The 26,993-nt window shown below is 37.8% G+C and overlaps 1 protein-coding gene across 11 annotated transcripts in view; it reads right to left on the bottom strand.

Moving 5' to 3' along the window:
* Nucleotides 1-26,993, bottom strand: part of LMNTD1 (lamin tail domain containing 1) — a 507,654-nt gene that overhangs the window by 31,670 nt on the left and 448,991 nt on the right. For all 11 annotated transcript variants that reach the window (XM_060413306.1, XM_060413303.1, XM_060413304.1 and 8 more), the window contains 2 exons: nt 26,403-26,635; nt 22,371-22,563 (listed from right to left, as the gene is read on the bottom strand). In XM_060413306.1, the coding sequence (XP_060269289.1) occupies nt 22,371-22,563; nt 26,403-26,635 (426 nt within the window). The remainder of the gene's footprint in view (nt 1-22,370; nt 22,564-26,402; nt 26,636-26,993) is intronic.

Raw genomic sequence — 26,993 nt, 5'->3', positions numbered from 1 at the left:
TGATCCAAGAAAATAGGGCCATCAGAGATGTGTCTTTTCCTGCTTTCGCCTTAGCAACAGGTTCACTCCTGCCCACAGGGACCTCTTCATCCCAGCCACCTCTTTTCAGTGCGGGAGGAACCCTTCTCCATCGGAAGTGAAACTTGTCTTACCGCCTCCTCCAGCTGCTTCGGTGTTTCAGTCCCATTCCTTCTCTTCCTTTGACACTAACCTCTCCCTCAAACTGCCTCTCTCCCCCCAAATATGTACATATCTGCCAAGTGCTGCACCATTCAACACAGAAAAAGACAATTCTCACTGTCCTCTTCCACCTCACACTGCCATCACAACCCAGCTTTAGGAAAGACAACATCATGAATTCATCTCTTAGTCACTTCCTCAACCACAACAGTGTATTTCTGCCTTAGAACAAGATGATCAATGCCTTCTCAGTTGGTGCACTGAGTGGTAACTTTTTTTAAATTGAGGTATAATTGACATATAACATTATAGTAGCTTTGGGTATACAACATAATGATTCAATAATTATACATAGGGCAAAATGATCATGATAAGTCTAGTTAACATTGATCACCATATATAGCTACGATTCTTTTTCTTGTGATGAAAACTTTTAAGATCTACTCTCTTAAAAACTTTTGATACAATGCAGTGTTACTGAATATTGACTATGGTCACCATGCTGTACATTATAGTCCCATGACTTATTTATTTTATAAACGGAAATTTGTGGTCCTCCTTTTCCCATTTTGCCATCCCCTAAAAGGAGATCAGCCCTGGGTGTTCTTTGGAAGGAATGACGCTAAAGCTGAAACTCCAGTACTCTGGCCACCTCATGCAAAGAGTTGACTCATTAGAAAAGACTCTGATACTGCGAGGGATTGGGGGCAGGAGGAGAAGGGGACGACAGAGGATGAGATGGCTGGATGGTGTCACCCACTCGATGGACGAGAGTTTGAGTAAACTCCGGGAGTTGGTGATGGACAGGGGGGCCTGGCGTGCTGCGATTCATGGGGTGGCAAAGAGTCGGACGCAACTGAGCGACTGAACTGAACTGAACTGAACTGAACTGAACTGAACTCCTGCTTTTGGCAACCAATCTTTTCTCTGTATCTATGAGTTCTTTTTTTTTTTTTGGGGGGGGGGGGAGGGTGGGTTTCATTGGTGAGGTCATATGGTATTTGTCTTTCTCTGGCTTATTTTACTTAGCATAATGCCCACAAGGCCCATCCATGTTGTTGCGAATGGCAAAATTTAATTTTTTAACAGCTGAATAATATTGCATTTTACATTTTTACCACATTTTATTTACTCATTAATTTTATTTACTACTACTACCACTGATTCACTTTATTTACTCATTTATCTACTCACCCGTTGACGGACATTACAGTTGTTTCTAGTATCCTGGCTATTGTAAACAATGCTGCAATGAACATGGTGGTGCACATACCTTTTTGAATTAGAGGTTTTGCTTTCTTTGGATAAATATACAAAAGGGGATCTGCTGGATTAAATGATAGTTCTGTTTTTAATTTTTGGGGGGACCTCCACGCTGGTTCCCATGGTGGTTAAATTTACATTCCCACCAACTCAGTCTCTGCCTTCACGCCTCTGCGGTATTTGCCTCTGCCCAATAGTCTCCATTCGCCATGTTTCCCCAAGGTCACTCTTTTCCTTCTATCAGGCTGGGTGTTCCTTTTCAGTCTCTTTTTCAGATTTCTCTTCCTTCACCCATCTCTCAGATGTTAATCCCTGGGGTTCTGATCCTCTTGTTCCATCGCACTCTACACAACAGCTATCCCCCATGAACAGGGCTTTCAGTAACGTTAATACACTGATGACTGCTACATCTAAATCTTCTTTCTGCTGAGCTTCAGATCCACAGAAACAACTGACCCCAAAGAAGAGAAGACACCAAAGGAACCTCTAAATCAATAAGCCAGACTGAACTCATCATTTTAGAAAAGTAGGAACCCTACTCCAGTGAGTTTCATCATTCATCCCATTGGCCACGCCTGAAACTTCGATTACTCTCCTGGTCTCTTGTCCTTCTTGCCTTATCTGTGACAACATTCTGTTAGTGTTATTCTTTAGTATCTTCTCTCTATATTTCCTTTTTTCCATCCTCACTGCTGCTGTCTTCATTAGGTCCTCATCACTTCTGTGTCACATTGTAACAACGTCCCAACTGGTTTCTCCAGTCTTGCTCCCTTCCCTCCTAACCATACAACATTTTGCTTCCAGAGCAATCTTTGTACAAGAATAAATCCTTCAAAGTCTGACCATTTCTTTCTAGGGAAAACACCAGTGTCACAGCATGGAAATAAGGCCCTAAGTAATCTATCAGCCTCTTTAATTTCTTTTTTCCCTATTTCCTATTTTGCTTAAACATTAACCCCAAGAATTTCTCACAAGACTTGTCATAATTTATGTCATTGTATGCTTACCCATTGCCTATGCATGTTCTATTCCCTCTTCTTGTTCCCCAACACTTGAAATTTTCAGATTTCTTAATACTTTCAGTATCATGGGCACAAAATATCTCATTGTTATTTTAAATTGATTTCCCCTGATGGAAATCAATTGAATTCAGTTGAATAAGCTACTTATCGGCTACTCAGTTTTCTTCTTCTGAAAATTGCCTTTTCATAAAATTTCGTCCATTTCAATAGAGATGTTTTATATTTTTATGATTGATTTATAGCATAGCGTTTAAGTATACACACATTTTCAGAAGAAGAACTGTGTGGTAATAAGTAGGTATTATCCACGTTAAGTTGCTATGTTGGTAATAATTTGTTATGACAGCAAAAGGAAACTAACACACACTTATGAATTTTAGAATCACTGTGCTGATGCTTGCAAGTTTTGGTCCCAAAACCCTCACTAGAGATTTATTTCAGTGTCTTCTGTTTTGTATTTTTCTGTTGATAAACCAACAGTCAACTTTTTTGTTATTCCTTTGAAGATGAGTGTCCTTTCCCTCTGACTCTCTAAGATTTTCCTTTCTTCTTCTGTTTGAGAAGTTTTTCTACAATATTCCTAGGGGTCCCTCCCCGCCCCCACCCCCGGATCTTTTCTCTTGCTAGGAGTAGGTAGTGCTGCTTATACCTGTGGCTTGATGTTTTTCATTTTAGGGCAAATTCTCTGCTGTACTTCCACCAGTACTGTTCTACCTCAGTCTCTCTTCTCCTTCAGTTCAGTTCAGTTCAGTTCAGTTGCTCAGTCGTGTCTGACTCTTTGCGACCCCATGAATCGCAGCACGCCAGGCTTCCCTGTCCTTAATGATTTCAATTGCAAGAATTTAGATTTTTTAAAATGTTGGCCTAATTTGTCCTTATGCTTGGTTTTATTTTTTCTGTTTTTTCCCCCTAATTTCTTTGTTCTCTATAATTCAGTCTGGATGTTTTTTTCTGAGAATGTTCCAGTTCAATAATTCTCTCTTCTGTTGCATCAAATATATTGTTAAACTCATATACTTTTGAAATAGTAATTTCTGTTATAGGATTTATTTTATTTCTGGAATTTCCCATTGATTCTTTAATTTTAGGTTCCAGTTCTATGCTAAAAATGTTTATCTTGCCACTTAATTTCTTGACTATTTTAGACAATGTTATTTAAAAGTCCCTATCAGATAACCATAATATCTGGATCACTTAGGCCTGTTTTTTGTGGTCATTTTTAATCTTAGCTTTGAGTCAAGTTTTACTGCTTGTATATCTTGTTATGTCTGACTTAGTGCCTAGTATCACTATAATATACTAAACTTTGCAGAGGTAATATAAAGCTATGTATAATGTTTTGGCAGCCATCGACATTGGGGGGAAATCGCTTTAACCCAATCAGGGTGTGAAATAATTTGACACTAAGCTTTGGCCCAAATTAGTAGTAGTGTTAGTTGCTCAGTCCAACTCTTTGTGACCCCATGGATTGGAGCCTGCCAGGTTCCTCTGTCCATGGAATTCTCCAGGCAAGAATTCCGGAGTGGATGTTATTTTCTTCTCCAGGGGATCTTTCTCACCCAGGGATCAAACCTGTGTCTCCTGCATTACAGGGAGAGTCTTTACTATCTAAGCCACCAGAGAAGTCCAATTATAATGTAAGTGCTGTATAAATAGTTGAAGATGAGTAGCAAATTCAAGTTTTGATTTTTGCAATTTCATGGATTTTTTTTCAAATATTTTCCATATGAAGGGTCAGCTATACTTTCTTCTCTCCAAATATCCAATTCCTAGCAAATATATAATACTATATACAGTTTCAAATTAAACTAAATTAACAAGGTGGGGTTTTTTTTGTTTGATTTTGCTTTAATCTGTAACATACTGCCATGAGTCTTTGGATGTGGTATTTAACCAAAAAGGCTGAATATGGTCACTCTCTGTATGGAAGATGTAAATACATAAGGTAACAACATTTTTGTGTACTATTTTTAAAACATGATAAAGGGCATTATCAACATTACTCATAATTTAAATATTATGTATACATTAGAGATCATCTACATATCAGCAATTATGTATGAGGAAGTTTTTACTAGAAAATAAAAACTTTATAATGTTCTTATGCAGTGCTTCAGCAATTAAATGTTTTATCTGAAGAACCTATGATATAAAAATTAGAATCAAAGTTTTATTTTTTGAATGCATGGCTTGTAACCCACAGAAATGAGGAGTATATTGTTTGGTCAGGGTCTTATTAGTTTAAGAAGCAAAAAATTTAAGAACCAAAACATGCCACCATTAAAAATACTAAATCTGAAAATAATGTAGCTAAAAGTTAAATCATTCTGTCCAGTAAGTTCCAAAAAATTCACACATTTCAAACATTAAGGCAACTTTTCCCCAACCAAACAGTACTTCATAAAAATATATGTCACTTCAAAACATTATATACATAGTGACAATAAATTTAGCTAGTTGCAATCTTACTTTGCCAACAAAGGTCTGTCTAGCCAAGGCTATGGTTTTTCCAGTGGTCATGTATGGATGTGAAAATTGGACTGTGAAGAAAGCTGAGCGCCAAAGAATTGATGCTTTTGAACTGTGGTGTTGGAGAAGACTCTTGAAAGTCCCGTGGACTGCAAGGAGATCCAACCAGTCCATTCTAAAGGAGATCAACCCTGGGATTTCTTTGGAAGGATTGATGCTAAAGCTGAAATTCCAGTACTTTGGCCACCTCATGCGAAGAGTTGACTTATTGGAAAAGACTCTGATGCTGGGAGGGATTGGGGGCAGGAGGAGAAGGGGACGACAGAGGATGAGATGGCTGGATAGCATCACCGACTCAATGGACGTGAGTTTGAGTGAACTCCGGGAGTTGGTGATGGACAGGGAGGCCTGGTGTGCTGCGATTCATGGGGTGGCAAAGAGTCGGACACGACTGAGCGACTGAACTGAACTGAATCTTTAATACATTAATGAAGTATCATATTACAAAGAATTTATACTAGGCGCATGCATGTATGTTCAAGTAGAATTAGAGTTTTAAGTACAGCTTTCACTGAGTGAAGTGAACGTCCTTCTTTAGTGAGTTCTCATGTCACAGTGGGATCTCTTCTTCCCACTTCTCTACAATACTGGAACTGCACTTCTTCAGGTGGTCAGCCATTTATTTTGAATATAGCCTTACTATTGGATGTACTTTTGAAGTTATAACTGAAAATCTGGGATGACCCTCCATCTTGACAAGCTCTGAAATTCAGTTTTTATTCATCCAGCCTTGGGAGACTGCCAAAGTCTCTGATTAAATTCTCAGCCTCTTGGTTGTGGTAGGTTAGTCACTAAGTTGTGTCCAACTCTTGTGACCCCACGGACTGTAGCCTGCCAGATTCTTCTGTCTCTGGGATTTCCCAGGAAAGAATACTGGAGTGGGTAGACATTCCTTTCTCCAGGGGATCTTCCCAACCCAGGGATGGAAGCTGAGTCTCCTACATTGCAGGTGAACTCTTTACTGCTGAGCCATCAGGAAAGCTAGTGAGACTGCCCAAATCTCTGATTAAATTATTCAGCCTCTTAGCTGCTGCTTTCAAATCGACAAGTGTTTTGAGGAGAAAAGTGGCTCCAAGTGTCAGGCTATCACTCTGAGTTCCCTCTCCCAGAAGAGGGCTTGTGAGAATAAAGGAGATTTATATGAGAATAAAGGAGAATAAATTAAGATCTATGAAATTTTAATCTACACTAACAAACTGCTTTCAGCAGTCTCATTTTATACCCATACTACATTGTACAAGGATGCCTATTTTGTAGAGGTTCATTTGTGCACAATTTATATACCAGTTCTTTTCTTTTACATTAGCATTATGGTTCTTACTAAGTTATATATATAACATTTTTATGGTTCTTTGATAGCCCTTGAATTTCTCAGTGTCATCCTCATTCTAGTGCTATTGAATTCTCTGTGGGATGTTTTCATTTCTTGACAGAATTCCTTTTTGTTTTTCATACTTGCCTTTTCTGCCCGGGATGATGAGCAGTAGGTTGAGTTTTTCTTTTAAACAGATAAGACCCTAGGATATCTCAGTTATCCCTTTGGTATCTGTATGTATTTGGATATGTATAGTTGCTTTTCAAAAATGTCCTATTATTCAAGTGAAATGTTTATTCAGTAATGCTAAATTTTCATTTTATGTATATAAGTAGAATAGATTAGCTTTTCTGAAAGAAAAAATACTATTGTCCATATCATGGATAGTAACTTCATTTGCCTTCCTTTTGATATAATGCCAAAAGTTATAGAAAAATACTTCACACAATACAAGATCAATACAAGATTCACAGAGCCAGGGCTATTAGTCTGCTATCACACAGCCTTTAATAGTTATCTTTTTTCTTCCCTGTAAGCCCTCCCATTATTTCTTTAGTAGGAAATTGACTTGAAACCTCTGCTTATAAGTTGAGTGAGATGGGCTGAGTGTAGAGTGATATACTAAACATTCTGTCAGTAGCCTTTGCATGGTCTTGATTTATAGACATTGAAAAGACAAATGGCCATATCACTTATTTTTTAAATGATAATTTTTCATTATTTAAGCTCTAATTTCTCTACTTGTAGGGTTCTACTTGATAGCTCCATGCTACTTATCTGCCTTTAGGGTTTTGCTACTCTAAAGTTTATTAAACTTATCTTTAGCATTTCAGTTCCTCCAATATGCAAGTATCTAACATTATCTGAGAAGATTGACACCTATGTTTATAGCTGCCATTAACAAAAGGAAAGACAAAGATCACATGATCACACTTTTTACATCAGTTGCAGAAAAAAAATTTTTGACAATATTCAACATCTTTTCACTATAACACCTCAAAAAATAGGTAAAGAAAAAATATACCTCAGCATAATAAAGGCCATATTTGAAAATACCTCAGCTAACACAATCAGTGAGGTAAAACTTCCTTTAAGATCCAGAACAAGGCGAGGACATCCAAGTGCTATTAAATAGCACTGGGAGTCTTACCCAAAGCATTCAGGCAAGGAAAAAAAAGTGTCAGATCAGAAAGGAAAAAGTAAATCATCTCTGTTTACAGAGATTTTATAAGTAAAAAACCCTAAGAACATCACAAAACAAATTCATTAAATTTGTAGGATACAAAAATTAACATACAAAAATCAGTGATGATTCTGGACACTAACTAACCAAAAGGGAAATTAAGAAAACAATCCCATTTACTTGGACCAAAGACCTAAAGAGACATTTCTCCAAAGAAGACATACAGATGGCTAATAAACATTGAAAAGATGCTCAACACCACTCATTATCAGAGAAATGCAAATCAAAACCACAATGAGGTACCATCTCACACTGGTCAGAATGGTTGCTATCAAAAAATGTCTACAAACAATAAATGCTGGAAAAGATGTGGAGAAAAGGGAACCCTCTTACACTAGTGTGACTGCAAACTAGTACAGCCACTATGGAGAACATTGTGGAGATTCCTTAAAAAACTGGAAATAGAACTGTCATATGACCCAGCAATCCCACTACTGGACATACACACCAAGGAAACCAGAATTGAAAGAGACACGTGTACCCTAGTGTTCATCGCAGCACTGTTTACAATAGCTAGGACATGGAAGCAACCTAGATGTCCATCGGCAGACAAATGGATAGGAAAGCTGTGGTTCATATACACAATGGAATATTACTCAGCTATTAAAAAGAATACATTTGAATCAATTCTAATGAGGTGGATGAAACTAGAGCCTATTATACAGAGTGAAGTAAGTCTGAAAGAAAAATACCAATACAGTATATCAATGCATATATATGGAATTTAGAAAGATGGTAATGATGACCCTATATGTGAGACTGTGAAAGAGATACATATGTAAAGAACAAGACTTCAGAACTCCATGGGAGAAGGCGAGGGTGGGATGATTTGAGAGAATAGCATTGAAACATGTATATCACCATATGTGAAAAAGATCGCCAGTCCAGGTTCTATGCATGAGACGGTGCTCAGGGCTGGTGCACTGGGATGACCCTGAGGGATGGGATGGGGAGGAAGGTGGGATGGGGAGGGAGGTGGGAGGGGGGTTCAGGATGGGGGACACATGTACACCCATGGCTGATTCATGTCAATGTGTGGCAAAAACCACTACAATATTGTAAAATAATTAGCCTCCAATTAAAATTAATTAATTAATTTAAAAAATCTCATATACCTTAGCAATGAGAGAACAAAATACTTAGGTATTAAGTTAACAAAGAAATGAAAGACTTATATACTGAAAACCATAAAACACCAATGAAGGAAATTTAAAAAGACACAAGAAAATGGAAAAAATATTCTTCCATGTTCATGGATTAGAATAAGTAATGTCAAAGTGCTCATACTAACCAAATCAATGCAGTCCCTATCAAAATATCAATGACATTTTTAAACAGAGGCTGTAAAAAACAATCCTAAAATTTATGTGAAACTACAAAAGACCCTAAATAACCAAAGCATTCTTGACCAAGGACAAAGCTGGAGATATCACACTTCTTGACTTCAAATTATATTGTAAAGCTTAAGTAACTAAAACAATATGGTACTAGAATAAAGAAAGACAAATAGACCAGTGGAACAGAATAGAGAACCCAGAAATGAACCCATATATTTATGGTCAACTTCTCTTCAACAAGAGGGCCAAAAACAAGGATAGTCTCTTTACAAAATGCTGGAAAGTGGATAGCCACATGCAAAAGAATAAATTGCACCTCTATCCCACAATATATATAAAAGTCAGCTCAAAATGGGTTAAAGACTTAATAAGACTTGAAACCATAAAACTTCTATAAGAAAACATAGGGGAAAACCTTCTTGGCATCAATCTTGACAATAATTTCTTATTGTCAAGAACTCTGACATTCTTTGGTGTCTTAAGTAAGATACCAAAGCACAGGCAACAAAAGCAATTATAGAAAAGTAGATTGCCGGGAGAAATGCAAATAACCTCAGACATGCAGATGACCCCACTCTTACAGCAGAAAGTGAAGAGGAACTAAAGAGCCTCTTGATGAAAGTGAAAGAGGAGAGTGAAAAAGTTGGTTTAAAGCTCAACATGCAGAAAACTAAGATCATGGCATCTGGTCCCATCACTTCATGGCAAATACATGGGGAAGCAGTGGAAACGGTAACAGAGTTTATTATTTTGGGCTCCAAAATCACTGCAGATGGTGACTGCAGCCATGAAATTAAAAGACACATGCTCTGTGAAAGAAAAGCTATGACCAACCTAGATGACACATTGAAAAGCAGAGACATTACTTTGCCAACAAAGGTCCATCTAGTCAAGGCTATGGTTTTTCCAGTAGTCATGTTTGGATGTAAGAGTTGAACTATAAAGAAAGCTGAGTGCTGAAGAATTGATGCTTTTGAACAGTGGTGTTGGAGAAGACTCTTGAGAATCCCTCGGACTGAAAGGAGATCCAATCAGTGCATCCTAAAGGAAATCAATCCTGAATATTCATTGGAAGGACTGATGCTGAAGCTGAAACTCCAATACTTTGGCCATCTGATGCAAAGAACTGACTCACTTGAAAAGACCCTAATGCTGGGAAGGATTGAAGGCAGAAGGAGAAGGGGGACAACAAAGGATGAGATGGTTGGATGGCATCACCGACGCAATGGACATGAGTTTGAGTAGGCTCCAGGAGTTGGTGATGGACAGGGAGGCCTGGTGTGCTGCAGTCTATTGGGTCACAAAGAGTTGGATATGACTGAGCGACTGAACTGAATCTGAGGATTATCTCAAACTAAAAAGCTTCTGTATAGAAAGGAAACAATCAACAAAATGAAAAAGCAACCTACAAAATGGGAAAAATATTTGCAAATTATATTTGTGATAAGGGGTTAATATTGAAACTACATAAAGAACTCACACAACTCAATAGCGAAAAATGAAATAATCCAATTAAAAAAGTGAAAAAGACCTGAATAGATATTTTTCCAAAGTAGATGTATGAATGGTTAACAGGTACATGAAAATGTGCTCAACATCACTAATCGTCAGGGAAACACAAATTAAAATCACAAAGAGATAGCACTTCATACCTGTAAGAATGGCTGTTATCAAAGAGACAACAAATAATAAGTGTTGACAAAGATGTAGAGAAAAGGGAACCTTGTGCTCTGTTGGTGGGAATGTAAATTGATGCAAAGATATGAAAGCACTATGGAGGTTTTTCAAAAAATGAAAACTAGAACTACCATATGATCCAGTAATCTCACCTTTAGATATTTATTTGAAGGAAATAAAATGACCATTTGCGGAGTTATCTGCACCATCATGTTCATTACAGCATTATTCACAAACAGCTAAGGCACAGTAACAAACTAATTGTCCGTAGACAGATGAATGGATAAAGTGAATATGGTATATGTTTTATAAATGCAGTTGATCATGAACAGTGCAGGAGTTAGGGATGTTGACCCCCCATACAGTGGAAAGTCAGCATATAACTTTATAGTCAAGTCTCCATACCTGTGATTTCACATCCCTAGATTCAACCAACCACAAATCATGTAGTAATGGAGTATTAATTGAAAAAAACCCACCTATAAGTGAACCCATGCAGTTCAAATCTGTGTTGCTCAAGGGTCAATTATTTGTATGTGTGTCTCTCTCTGTCTCTCTGTCTCTGTCTCTGTCTCTGTCTCTGTCTCTCTCTATATATATTTAAGACTTCCCTAGTGGCTCAGATGGCCAAGCAGGAGACCTGGGTTCAATCCTTGGGTTGTGAGGATGATCCCCTGGAGAAGGGACCGGCTATCCACTCCAGTATTCTGGCCTGGAGAATTCCATGGACAGTCCATGGGGTCGCAAAGAGTCGGATGCGACTGAGTGACTTTCACTTTCACTGTATCTTTATTTAGGGATTCTCTGGTAGCTCAGATGGTAAAGCGTCTGCCTGCAACGTGGAAGACCAGGTTTGATCTCTGGGTCAGGAAGATCCCCTGGAGAAGGAAATGGCAACCCACTCCAGTACTCTTGCCTGGAAAATTCTATGGATGGAGGGGCCTGGTAGGCTACCATCCATGGGGTCACAAAGAGTCGGACACGACTGAGCAACTTCTCCTCTCTCTCTCTCTCTCTCTCTCTCTCTCTCTCTCTATATATATATATATATATATATATATATACACATATATATATATATATACACACACACACACATCTATATATGTGCTCAGTTGCTCAGTCGTGTCTGACTCTTTGTGATCCCATGGACTGTAGCCGACCAGCCTCTTCTGTCTATAAGATTTTCCAGGCAAGAATACTGGAATAGGTTGCCATTTCCTCCTCCAGGGGGTTGATCTTCACGACCCAGGGATCAAACCCACATCTTTTGCATATCACGCATTGGCAGGTAGATTCTTTACCACTTGACCCATCTGGGAAATCCATATCTATATCTATAAGGGAGTATTATTCAGCTATAATAAAAAGGACAACCTGCCATTTATAATAACACAGATGGATATTAATCACATTTATGCTTAGTGAAATAAATCAGAGAAGGACAAACACTGTATAATCTCACTTATATGTATAGTTTTAAAAAAGTGAACTCATAGAAACAGAAATTAGACCAGTGTTTGCCAGGGAATAGATGGTAAGGAAAATGGAGGTGATATTGGTTATGGGATCCAAACTTCTGGTTACAAGATGAATAAGTTCTGGGAATCTTATGTATAGCATGGTGACTACAGTTAAAAATATATTGCTATATACTTGAAGATAGTGGATCTTAAAAAAAAAAAAAAATGTTCTCACCAGGAAAAAAAGTAATTGTGTGAGGGATGTGTTAATGAACCTTATTATGATAATTATTTCACAATACATATGGGTATCAAGTCATCATTGTGTAAGTTTACACAATGCTATTTGTCAATTATATCTCAATTTAAAAAACCCCAAAGATAAAAAAATCAAGCTGTACATCTTAAATAATGCATTTTTATGGAAATGTATCTCAAAAAAACTGTTTAAAGAAACTGAAAGAAGAAATCATCATAAGCAGACTCATAATATAAAAAAATATTAAAGGAAGTTCTTTTCAGGTACTAGGATAATTATAATGGATGGGAATATAATTTATAGAGCTCCTCCCTAAAAACCAACAAATAAACAAATAAAAAGAAATAAAAACCAAAGAAAGCAGTGAAAACACATAAGGGTAAATATATATGATATTTTTCTTATCATTAAATTTCATTTAATGATTTAAGGATTTAAGGATTTACAGCATAGGTAGGAGTAAAATAGATGACAGCAAAAGCACAGTGACAGGGGGAAGACAAATGAAATTATAGTATCCTGAGAGATCAAATTGCCAACATCCGCTGAGTCATGGAGAAAGCAAGAGAGTTCCAGAAAAACATCGATTTCTGCTTTACTGACTATGCCAAAGACTTTGACTGTGTGGATCACAATGAACTAGAAAATTCTGAAAGAGATGGGAATACCAGACCACCTGACCTGCCTCTTGAGAAACCTGTATGCAGGTCAGGAAGCAACAGTTAGAACTGGACATGGAACCACAGACTGGTTCTGAGTAGGAAAAGGAGTACGTCAAGGCTGTATATTGTCACCCTGCTTATTTAACTTCTATGCAGAGTACATCGTGAGAAACACTGGGTTGGAAGAAGCACAAGCTGGAATCAAGATTGCGGGGAGAAATATCAATAACTTCAGACATGCAGATGATACCACCCTTATGGCAGAAAGTGAAGAGGAACTAAGCCTCTTGATGAAAGTGAAAGTGGAGAGTGAAAAATTGGCTTAAAGCTCAAAATTCAGAAAATGAAGATCATGGCATTTGATCCCATCGCTTCATGGCAAATAGATGGGGAAACAGTGGAAACAGTGTCAGACTTTATTTTGGGGGCTCTAAAATCACTGCAGATGGTGATTGCAGCCATGAAATTAAAAGATGCTTACTCCTTGGAAGGAAAGTTATGACCAACCTAGATAGCATATTGAAAAGCAGAGACATTACTTTGCCAACAAAGGTCTATCTAGTCGAGGCTATGGTTTTTCCTGTGGTCATGTATGGATGTGAGAGTTGGACTGTGAAGAAGGCTGAGCGCTGAAGAATTGATGCTTTTGAGCTGTGGTGTTGGAGAAGACTTTTGAGAGTCCCTTGGACTGCAAGGAGATCCAATCAGTCCATTCTAAAGGAGATCAGTCCTGGGTGTTCATTGGAAGGACTGATGGTAAAGCTGTAACTCCAGTATTTTGGCCACCTCATGCAAAGAGTTGACTCATTGGAAAAGACTCTGATGCTGCGAGGGATTAATGGCAGGAGGAGAAGGGGAAGACAAAGGATAAGATGGCTGGATGGCATCACTGACTCGATGGACATGAGTCTGAGTGAACTCTGGGAGTTGGTGATGGACAGGGAGGCCTGGCGTGCTGCGATTCATGGGGTCACGAAGAGTCGGACACGGCTGAGCCACTGAACTGAACTGAACTGAACTGAACTGAAGACTCTTATACTATTTGAGAAGTGGTAAAAGATAGCATGAAAGTATTCTGCAATAGGCTTGCGATGTATCCTATAAACTTGGAAGGAACTTCTAAATAACAGTTGTAGAAAATCAGCCAAAAATGGAGACAAAATGGAATTAATAATAATAATTAATTCCAAAGAAGACAGAGAAAAAAGAGAACACAGAACAGTTGCAGCAAATCAGAAATGATAACAAATAACAAGACATTATCAACCATATTAATAATTACTTTAAACATGAATAGTTTAAAGGCCCAAATTAAAAGACTGGGATTGTCAGAAGGTGAAAAAGCGAGCCTATTACATGCTACCTATAAGATATAACATTAGATATAAAGAGACAAATAGGCTAAAACTAAAATGATAAAAAAATAACCATGTTAATACCAGTATTGGAATGGCTATATTGATATCAGACATAACAGATTTCTGAGCAAAGAATAATGCCAGGGATAAAGGTTAATTCATAATAGACATCTGTTCATCAAGAGGAAGTAACAATCCTAAATGTTTATGCACCTGAAAACAGAGCTTCAAAATACATGAAGCTAAAATTGAGAGAACTGCAAAGAGAAATCAACAAATCCACAATTATAGTTGGAAATGTTAACACCTTTTTCTCAATAACTGATGGACATAAAATCAACAACATAAAAAAAAAGACAAAAAGCACCATCAACCAATTTGACCTGATCAATATTTACGAAACACTTCACTCAACATCAGAATATACATTCTTTGTAAAATGAGCTTATACAAATTCTATTCTTTGACCAGTACGAAACTGAATTAGAGATCAATAACAAAAGATATCTGGGACTTCTCTGATGATCCAGTGATTAAGAATCCGTCTGCCAAAGTAGGGGATCCTTTGATCCCTGGTCTGGGAATAGTCCACATGCCATAGGGCAACTAGGCCAATGTGTCACAACTACTGAGCCTGCACTCCAGAGCCTGTGAGCTGAAACAAGACTAGCCACAATGAGAAGCCTCTGCACCACAACGAAGAGCATCCCCCGCTCACCACAACTAGAGAAAGCCTGAGTGCGGCAGTGAAGACGGAGCACAGCCAATAATAATGATTAATCAATTAATTTTAAAAGGCTATCTGGAAAATCATTAGAAATGGAAAATCTGTAAAATTATTTGGGAACTAAACAATGCACTTCTAAATACTCAAGGAACAAAGACGACATAAAAATGGAAACTAGCAAGTATTTTGATGCCATCAGTAGGCACTGAATCTTGGGCAGACAGGCCCTGGAAGAGGACTCAGTCTCACTATGCAGAGACAATAAGGAGAGCCTGAAGTGTGGTCTGGATGGAGTGGTGGTGGCCACCGTCAGCACAGTCAGGAGTATGCAGCGCTCTCCTAGTGAGAGTGCCCTGGCTCTGCCTACCCCACACTGCAGCTTAGCACTAGATCTAGGGCAGACAGGTCCTAGAAGAAGATGCCACAGAAGCAGCCCAGATCTCAGCAGCTGAACCACCTCAACTTCAGTAGCCACGATACCTCAAGCCCTAACCCTAGGCAATTCCACATCATAGCTATGCACTAGATCTGGGACAAACAAAACAAAGAAAGGTACATGACCTTGGGGCTGCTTCTGAGCAGAACTGCAGACACCTGCACAGGTGGTTCAAAGGTCCTCTGTGACTGCACAGACCTCATTCGCTGCAGCAATTACCTCCTTTGGGGCAGGGTATATACCTAAGGGCAACAGAGTCTGACACTCAGGGCTTCTGCTCCTTCTGAGGAGTACACCTTGCTTCTGATAGGGTGTACAGCAGCAGCCACGGAGCAGAGCAGCAAGCCCTGCTTCACAACCTGCACAGACTCTAGACACTGTAACACCAATCACACACCTATCACAGGGATAATGGCCAGTATACCCTTAGACACTATATGCAGGTGGCCATAGCAAAAGCAGTCATCCCACCAAGAACACTGGACACAGTCTACACAGGAATGTTCCCACATAAAAACACCTCTTCAAGACTACATTAGATAACTATTTTTCCTGAATTCATACAGGTAGAGAAAGTTGAGTGAAATGAAAAGGCAGAAGAGTTAATTCTGGTTAAAAGAACAAGGGAAATCTCTGCAAGAATAATGAAACAGAGTTCACCAGTCTACTAGACTCCCAAGTTCAGAAAAGGTGATAAAAAAAATGGTGAGTTAAGAAAGATTATTGATAGAAATGCAGATCACAGAAACAAGGAATTAGAAATGATGATGAACTAATCAAAAATAGAGAATTCAATTGCTGAGATAAACACCAATCTAGAAGCAATGAATAGTGAATTAGATAATACGGAAGAACAAATAAGTGATCTGAAAAGTAGAATAATGGAAATCAACCAATCAGAACAGCAGACAGAAAACCAAAAAAATAAAATAAAATAAAATAAAAAAAATAAAAGAAGAAGAAGAAAAGTAAGCAACGGATCTATTGGATAATAGAAAATAAAACATGTGAACCTATGCATAAGAGGGGTTCCAGAGGCAGGAGAGAGAGACAAGGGAATCCGAAAGGTATTTGAAGAAATTTTGACTGAAAACTTCCCAAACTTAAAGCAAGAAGATCTCCAGGCACAGGAAGCACAGAGAGTCCCAAACAAGGTGAAACCAACCAGACCCACATCAAGACATGTCATAATTAAAATGACAAAAGTTAACAGTAAAGAGAGGATTCTAAAAGAAGCCAGAGAAACACAAAAAGTCAGTTCACAAGGGAACCCCTAAATGGCTATCAGCCAGTTTCTCTGCAGAAAGTTTACAGACCAGAAAGGAGTGGCATGCTATATTCAAAGTCCTGAAAGGAGAAAAACTTAAAATCCAGAATACTCTGCTCAGCAAGATTATCATTTAGAACAGAAAGAGAGACAAAAAATTTCTCAGACAAGCAAAAAGAATTCAACACTGGTTCAAAATTAGGAAAGGAGTATGTCAAGGCTTTATATTGTCATCTTGCTTATTTAACTTATATGCAGAGTATATCATGCGAAATGCCAGGCTGGATGAACCACAAGCTGGAATCAAGGTTGCTGGGAGAAATATCAATAACCTCAGATATGCAGATGATACCACTCTAACGGCAAAAAGTGAAGAGAAACTAAACAGTCTCTTAATGAGGGTGAAAGGGGAGAGTGAAAAAGCTGGCTTGAAACCCAACATTCAAGAAAACTAAGATCATGGCATCTGATCTCATAACTTCATGGCATATTGATGGGGAAAAATGGAAATAGTGACATTTTATTTTCTTGGACTCCAAATCACTGCAGGCAGTGACTGCTGCCATGAAATTAAAAGACTCTTGCCCCTTGGAAGAAAAGCTATGACATACCTGGACAGCATATTAAAAAGCAGAGACATCACTTTGCTAACAAAGGTCCATATAGTCAAAGCTATGGTTTTTCCACTAGTCATGTACAAATGTGAGGTTTGAACCATAAAGAAGGCTGAGCTCCAAAGAACTGATACTTTTGAATTGTGGTGCTGGAGAAGACTCTTTAGAGTCTTGGACTGCAAGGAGATCAAACCAGTCAATTCTAAAGGAAATCAACCCTGAATATTCATTGGAAAGATTGATGCTGAAGCTGATGCCAATACTTTGACCACCTGATGTGAAGCGCCAAATCATTGGAAAAGACCCTGATGCCAGGAAAGATTGAGGGCAGGAGGAAAAGGGGGTGACAGAAGATGAGATGGTTGGATGGCATAATTGACACAATGGACATGCATTTGAACAAACTCTAGGAGATAGTGAAGGTGGTGCAGTCCACAGAGTCACAAAGAATCAGACAAGACTTAGCGACTGAACAACAACAAACCTACCCTAAAACAGATACTGAAAGCTCTTCTCTAAATAGAAAAGAAAGAATAATCTATAGGAAAGAAAAAAAATCACAATAGGAAAGGCAAATATATAGAAGGATTGAAAATCACTTAAATAAGTTAGTATGTAGATTTTAAAAAATTGAAAAAATTATAAAAGTGATTATAACCATAAAAACAGTAAAAGGATAAGCATTAAAATGTAAAATAGGACATTATCATCACAAAATGTCCAGACAACCTACAGACTGGGAGAAAATATTTGCAAACGATGCTACCAACAAGGAATTAATTTCCAAAATATACAAACAATTTATACTGCTTAATAATAACAACAAAAAACCCAACAAAAAATGGGTGGATGATCTAAATTGATATTTCTCCAAACAAGACATAGAAGGAACATATCTCAACATAATTAAAGCTACCCATAGCCAAATAATACTCAATGGTGAAAAGCTAAAAGCCTTCCTGCTAAATTCAGAAACAAGACAAGGATTCCAACTCTCACTACTTCTATTCAACATAGAATTGGAAGTCCTAGCCATAGTAATCAGAAAAAAAAAAAAGAAAGAAAGAAAAGATATCCACATTGGAAGGGAAGAAGGTAAAACTGTCAGTAGTTGCAGATGATGTGATACTCTATGGAGAGCCCTAAAGTCTTCACACAAAAACTATTAGAACTCATAAATGATTTCAGCAAGGTAGCAGGATGCAAGATTAATATACAGAAATTTCTTCAATTTTTATACACTAATAATGAAATATTAGATAGAAATTTTTTTTAAATCCTCAAAAACAACCCTCAAATCTCATCAAAAAGAATAAAATACCTAGGAGTAAACTTAATCAAGGAGGTGAAAGATTTTTATGCTAAAAACTAGAACACACAGAGGTTAAACATCTGCCTGCAATGAGGGAGACCTGGGTTCTATCCCTGGGTTGGGAAGATCCCCTGGAGAGGGAAATGGCAACCCACTCCAGTATTCTTGCCTGGAGAATCCCATGGACAGAGGAACCTGGTGGGCTACAGTCCATGGGGTCATGAGTCAGACATGACTGAGTGACCTCACTTTCTTTTCACTTTCACTACCCAAAGCAAACTACAGATTTAATGCAATCTCTATCAAAATACCCATGGCATTTTTTTCAGAACTAGAACAAATAATCCTAAAATTTATATGGAACTGCCAAATCAAGAGTAAGAAACCAAAACCAGAATTACCAAAGCAACCCTGAGGAAAAAGAACAAAGTTGGCAGTTTTACTCTTTCAGTCTTGGGCTATACTACAAAGCTACAGTGGGCTTCCCGGAAGGCAGAGCAGTACAGAATCTGCCTGTCAGTGCAGGAGACGCAGGAGATCTGGGTTTGATCCCTGGGTCTGGAAGAGCCATTGGAGGAGGAAATGGCAACCCACTCCAGTATATTTGCCTAGAGAATCCCATGGCCAGAGGAACCTGGCTGGCTACAGTCCATGGGGTTGCAAAGAGTTGGAATTGAGTGAGCAACTGAGCATGCATGCACAAAGCTACAGTAATCAAAATAGTGTTGTACTGGCACAAAAACAGACATATGGATCAGTGCAACAGGATAGAGAACCGAGAAATAAACCCACACACCTAACATCAATTAATGTATGACACAGGATGTAAGAATATACTGTAGAGAAAATACCATTTCTTAAGTGATGTTTGGAAAGCTGGACAGCTAAAGTTGGGTGTAATCAATGAAATTAGAATATTTCCTCACATCGTGTGCAAAAGTAAACTCAAAATTGTTTGAAGACCTAAATGTATGATATGACACCATATAGCTCCTTCTTCTTGTTCTTCAGTTGCTAAGTAATATCTGACTCTTTGTGAACCCATGGACTGCAGCATGCCAAGCTCCTCTATCCTCTGCTATCTCTTGGAGTTTGCTCAAATTCATGTCCATTGAGTCAGTGATGCTATCTAACTATCTCATCCTCTGCCACACCTCCTACTCTCAATTTTCCCTAGCATTAGGGTCTTTTCCAATGAGTCAGCTTTTCGCATCAGGTGACCAAAATATTGGAACTGTGGCTTCAGCATCAGTCTCTCTAATGACTATTCAGGGTAGATTTCCTTTAGGATTGACTGGTTTGATCTCCTTTTGGTCCAAGGGACTCTCAAGAGTCTTCTCCAGCACCAGAATTCAAAAGCATCAGTTCTTCAGGGCTCAGCTTGCTTTATGGTCCAACTCTCACATCTGTACATGGCTACTGGAAAAACCATAGTTTTGATGTCTCTGCAAAGTGATGTCTCTGCTTTTAAATACATTGTCTAGGTTTGTCATAGCTTTCCTCCAAGGAGTAAGCCTTTAATTTTATGGCTGCAGTCACCATCCAGTGATTTTGGAGCCCAAGAAAAGAAAATCTGTTACTGGTTCCATTTTTTCTTTTCCCTTCTATTTGTCATGAAGTGATGGGACCAGAAGCCATAATCTTTGTTTCTTTAATGTTGAGTTTCAAGCCAGCTTTTTCACTCTCCTCTTTCACCCTCTTCAAGAGGTTCTTTAGTTCCTCCACACTTTCTGCCATTAGAGTGGTATCATCTGTATATCTGAGGTTACTGATATTTCCCCTAGAAATCTTGCTGCCAGCTTATAATTCATCCAGCCAGCATTTCACATAATGTACTATGCATATAAGTTAAATAAACAGAGTGACAATATACAGCCTTGACATACTCTTTTCCCAATTTGGAACCAGTCTGTTGTTCCATGTCTAGTTCTAACTGTTGCTTCTTGACCTCCATACAGGGTTCTCAGGAGACAGGTAAGGTGGTCTTGTATTCCCATCTCTTTAAGAATTTTCCACAGTTTGTTGCGATCCACACAGTCAAAGGCTTTAGTGTAGTCAATGAAGCAGAAATAGATGTTTTTCTAGAATTCCCTTGCTTTCTCTATGGTCCAATGAATGTTGGCAATTTGATCTTTGGTTCCTCTGCCTTTTCTAAACCCAGCTTGCACATCTCAAAGTTCACATACTGCTGAAGCCTAGCTTGAAGGATTTTGACCATAACCTTACTAGCACATCACTCAGATGGATTTCGAATCTTTTTTTTCATCTATCTTGAGTTCAAGAGAGGGAGAAAAGTGGATGTATAACTCACTTGTAAAAAAAATATTCACTTGTTGAAAAATGTCTTTTCTTCATTGTATATTCTTACTTCCTGTGTCATAATATTAATTGGTAATAGGTGTGTGGACTTGTTTCTGAACTTTCTATCCTGTTATATTGATCCTATGTCTAGTTTTGTGCCAATACCACACCATTTTGTTTACTGTAGCTTTGTGCATGCATGGTCAGTTGCTCAGTAACGTCTGACTGTTTGCAACCCTATGGACCATAGTCTGTCAAGCTTCTCTGTCCATGGGATTCTCCAAGCAAGAATATCGGAGTGGATTGCCATTTCCTCCTAGAAGAGCACATAAGCAGAACATAATTTAACATAAATTGTAGAAATATTTTCCTAGATCAATCTCCCAAGGCAAAAAGAAAAGGAAAATTTAAAAACCGGAACCTAATCAAACTTAAAAGCTCTTGCACAGCAAAGGAAACTATCAACAAAATGAAAAGACATCTATGGAATAGGACAAAATATTTTCATATGATGCAACCAGCAAGGGGTTAATATCCAAAGTACACAAACAGCTCATACAACTTAATAGAAAAAAAAAATGTATCCAACATAGGTAAAGATCTAAACAGATGTTTCTTCAAAGAAGACACACAGTCACATGAAAAGATGCTTAACACTCCTTATCAATAGAGAAATGCAAATCAGAACCACAATGAGGAATTACTTCATACCTATCAGAATGGCTGTCGTTAAAAATGATGTGACGTAATGTCCATCACAAATCACATTATTTTTAACGACACACCACAAATAATGTGATGGACACCTGAAACCAGCACAACCCTTTAAACCAACAATTCTTCTATAAAAGCTTTTTAAAAAATATGTTTATTACTAAAAATTCACAATTTAACCTGTTGCTCACGCAACAAGAAAAGCAGGGTGAAGTAAACGCATAAACAAGTCATCTTTTATTTTGATTCTAACACCAACTTTCTTTCTGACCAATTCTTTTTCCTGTAGATACTAACAACCATAAAAATGGATATTTTTATAAGTGAGTTATAGGTCCACCTTTCTCCCTCTGTCTTGAACTCAAAGCAGATGAAAAAAAGATTCTAAATCCATCTGAATGCTTTGCCAATAATAAAAAAGGTTCTTATATAGAGTTAACTTTATTGGTAAGACTTATGTAGTGCTGTTTTCTCTGGCATCTTAGAAGAATTAACATTCCTTGTTTGGTTCCCTAGAAAGTTGCATTTATCCTTTTTAATTGCCCAGAATATTGAATAGTTATATTTTAATGGATTTCTTAGGGTTTGTAGAAGAGACCTTGGATCTAACAACAGATTAGATTTTTATTTCCTACTAATTTATTACTCTTACTCCAATAGAAGACATAAATAGTTCAAATAGAGTACATACCTGGATCTAGATTGGCCCACTTCTTCAAGAATCATAGAGAAGTGCTTCCAACTTTTCTCGTGGAATGAACGCACAAGTTTCCTTGTATCACCAAACAAAGACAGGAAATAATCTTCCCCTTCCCCAATCACAGCTGGCTCACCAGCAAGGACTGGAATAGAGTGTTTCTTTGGAATTTTGATGATGTTGAGTCCTTTTAAAGAAACCAAATATAGAGAAGTATATAAAAGAGTAAAAGGACCCAAAGCTACTATCTTTATCCCTTGCTTCCATACGAAACAACGTTCTTTATATACTTTACTGTCACAGTCAAACTCAATGAGGATAGTTAGAAACTTTAAACCGAAGTCTGTAAAATAACCAGTAAGTGATTATTTTTAGTGACACTCAGTTCTTAGAGATTATTTCAGTTATCTTAAAACTCTCAATCACCAGCATAATTATAATTTAATTAAGTTGTAGTAGAAGCAATGTAAGTTTTTGAGTAGATAAAACATTTGAGTCTCTCAAATTTGGATATGTACAGTTTATTCTATTTCATAATTAGCTCTTCTCCCCAAATTGCTATGCACTAATTAAAGTCTCAGATGAGTTCTTTCCTACCAATGGTGTATGTTTTGCCAGGCAGACTTAAATTTCCTGTAATCAACTGAAATATTGTATTAGGAAGATAAAGGAATACTTAATCAGATTCTAATGTCCTCTTGGAAATTTACTCTTTTAAAATTCTCAATACTAAGATTCAAACATAGAGTGGGTTTCATTATTTTGCATAGAAGGAATCATGCTGGATAAATCTAATTGTGTATCTGCAGAGAGAAACATTACAGAGAGACATCATGATGAAATAGAGCACTTTGTCTTGGATTTAGACACTCTTGTATCCCAGCTTTGTTACTTACTGATTTAAATAAAATAATTTAAACCTTCTAATTCTTGGTTTTCTTGAAAATAAAATAAGGATAATACTACCTTGTGTGAGGCAGTGTGAGGATTGCAGATAATATAGATGAGTGTCTAGCATTTAGCAGGTACTCAATAAATGATAGAGATTGTTGTAGCACAGGGACTTTTGCTGACATGACCCTGGGTCCAAAATCATCAAAGGATTAAGACAATCTAGGGTGTGGAGAAGGAAATGGCAGCCCACTCCATTGTTCTTGCCTGGAGAATCCCAGGGATGGGGGAGCCTGGTGGGCTGCTGTCTATGAGGTCACACAGAATCGAACACGACTGAAGTGACTTAGCAGCAGCAGCAGAGTGTGCTTTATCTTCTTGTGTCTTTAACAAAACCAAAGCAAGGCGAGATATGAAAAAAATAAAAACACATAGTTCCTAAAGAGGATTCCTTAGGGGATTTTGTTTAGAAGACATACTTGGAATTCAATTAATTCATTCCTATTCAAATGAGTATTTGCTAAATTTTTAAATTCCTTTGAAGACAAAGACTATTTAGCATTGTTAACAGCTCATCTTGAGGGATGAAAATCTTTGTAGAAGAAGACACATAGATCTTGGGTTCCAATTATCATCTCATCTAGAAATGAAATGGACCAAATGCAAAACAAGTTTTGGAGAACTCAGATACCCATCTTCAGAGTCAGGATCTACAGTAACTGAAGGAAAAGACTCTATCCCAGCACCACTCTCATCTTGCAAGGGGAAACCAATATATTTATTTTTCCCTTCATACTAAGAGCTGCCACAGTTCAATCCAAATAGAGAACATACACATCGATACAGTGCCAAAGGATGAGAAATATTACCTCCTTAGAGATAAAACATGTATTTTTACTTTTAAGCATAGAGATACTGGTCATTGCTCAAGGTCAGTGTGAACTTAGGAGGCTGCTTTGAAAAATGTACCTTAGGCATACAAACACTGAAGCACAGGGAATACAGCAATAATGGCAGAAGGTCAAAATCTTGTATGACACTGTGTCAAAATCTTAAGAAGATATCACGAACAAAGTGAAATATAGAGGTTGTAGATGTGCATAGAATGGTAGGGGAAAATGAAGACAGCAAGTAGTCATGGGTGTATTTGTGCTAACAATTTTGAAACTTGTTAGTTGAAGTAATGCAAACCTCAAATTTAGCCTATTCTATGAGAAGGTAAGATACGTTCAGATTCACAACTAACTTTACTGAGCGCATTTATTATGCACTAGGTGATTTTCATAAATATCTCATTTAATGCTTAGAATAGCCCTTGAAGCTGATATTTTAACCTGCATTTTGTGGTTATGGAAAATGAGACTCAGAGATACCAAATATCTAAACTAATGTCTCATGTAAAGATTAAAGCAAATTCTCGTTTGAGTGGGAATGAACTAATTTAATTCCAAATGTTTCATGTTGTAGGTTTGAACCAAGGTTTTCGGTTTCCAAAGACAGCAGTCTTTTCATTAAATGCTGAGAAACTCAAAGTTCCTCAAACGCAGTGAGGAACATACACCTCATAGTGCGAACACTGCTGAGTGCATTGCGGCAACTGTCAAAACATTACTGTCATTTTCCTTGTTTCCAAATGATTGTTTCTCCCTTTCTCTCCACCATTTTATTATGCACTTTGTATTTCTTCTTTCTCTTAGCTGTCTTTCCTTCTGTAAGCCATAGTTCTAAAGCACAATATGGACAATATTGTTAATCTTTCTGGTGGCATTCAAAGGAAAGGCAGTTAATGCCATACAACAAAACTTTCAGTTATCCAGCAATTCTAGATCATCTAATTGGTCAATCCATGAACCATTATGACAACATAAGGTACTTTAATCATAGAGACGATGTGTTTGGCCACATATATTTACGTGACCTGAATATGACTTCCAGTGCTAGAATCAATGGTGAATATAGTTAAATTATTCTGCATATGGCATTAAGAAATGAGTATACTGGAGACATTCTGGAAAATACTTAAAGAGATGGGAATACCAGACCACCTGACCTGCCTCTTGAGAAATTGGTATGCAGGTCAGGAAGGAACAGTTAGAACTGGACATGGAACAACAGACTGGTTCCATATAGGAAAAAGAGTATGTCAAGGCAATATATTGTCACCCTGCTTCTTTAACTTCTATGCAGAGTACATCATGAGAAACACTGGGCTGGAGGAAGCACAAGCTGAAATCAAGATTGCTGGGAGAAATATCAATAACCTCAGATATGCAGATGACACCACCCTTATGGCAGAAATTGAGGAGGAACTCAAAAGCCTCTTGATGAAAGTGAAAGAGGAGAGTGAAAAAGTTGGCTTAAAGCTCAACATTCAGAAAACTAAGATCATGGCATCTGGTCCTATCACTTCATGGCAAATAGTTGGAGAAAGAGTGGAAACAGTAACAGATTTGATTTTGGGGGGGCTCCAAAATCACTGCAGATGGTGACTGCAGCCATGAAATTAAAAGATGCTTACTCATTGGAAGAAAAGCTATGACCAACCTAGAGAACATATTAAAAAGCAGAGACATTACTTTGCCAACAAATGTCCGTCTAGTCAAAGCTAAGGTTTTTCCAGTAGTAGTATGGATGTGAGAGTTGGACTATAAAGAAAGCTGAGTGCCAAAGAATTGATGCTTTTGAACTTTGGTGTTGGAGAAGACTCTTGAAAGTCCCTTGGACAGCAAGGAGATCCAACCAGTCCATCCTAAAGGTGATCAGTCCTGGGTGTTCTTTGAAAGGACTGATGCTGAAGCTGAAACTCCAATCCTTTGGCCACCTGATGCAAAGAACTGACTCATTAAAAAGACTCTGATGCTGGAAAGATTGAAGGCAGGAGGAGAAGGGGACGACAGAGGATGAGATGGCTGGATGGCATCACTGACTTGATGGACATGAGTTTGAGTAAGCTCTGGGAGTTGGTGATGGGCAGGGAGGCCTGGCATGCTGCAGTCCATCAGGTCTCAAAGAGTCGGACACGACTGATCTACTGAACCGAAGACAAATAATAAAACGTCATTCTGACTTGGAGGCATATAATGACTCAAACTATATGCTTTAAAAACACTCTTAAAAACTTTGCGTTCTGCTTACCCAAGCTGGTTTCTGAGTTGGAATGGGTCCCTAGAGCAGGTTGAAGAGGCTTTGGTCCAATTGTCGATATAGTTGCTCCACTAACTTGAGGGCTAGACAGACAGTAACTGAGAAGGATTTCATCAGAGAAAGACCGTGAACAAGGCAGTGTGCTATCTGAATCTGTCGACGATGGAAAGAAATGCACTAAAGATGGCAGTTTCTTTGGGAAGTCGTCCCGTGAGTCTTCTGTTCTGCGTACAAAAATGAGTATAACAAAGTGAGATGGTCAAAATGATAGACTATGAACACAAGAAGCATTCACTGTTACTATTACTCCAGTTTTTGCTTTTCAAAGGTATTATGCATCTAAAGAAGAGTATCTTATATTTTTAATTTTAACAATCTGAATAAAACACTTCAGTATCAAGTCAAGCTTTTCTTTTTTCTATTTAAAAATCAATAAACTCCTATTTCAGATAGCTTTACAAAAGTGTAAAACCTGAAAGAAGAAAATAAAAATTATTACAATCCCACCAACTAAAATTTTTACCATTTCCTTCCAGGCTTCTTATTTTTATTAAGAATGTTTAAATTGAAACACAATTGATT

The sequence above is a fragment of the Ovis aries genome, chromosome 3, assembly GCF_016772045.2.
Source record: "Ovis aries strain OAR_USU_Benz2616 breed Rambouillet chromosome 3, ARS-UI_Ramb_v3.0, whole genome shotgun sequence".
Taxonomy (NCBI): Eukaryota; Metazoa; Chordata; class Mammalia; order Artiodactyla; family Bovidae; genus Ovis; species Ovis aries.
The sequence above is the reverse complement of the archived record's forward strand: the minus strand, read 5'-3'. Positions and strand labels throughout refer to the sequence as shown.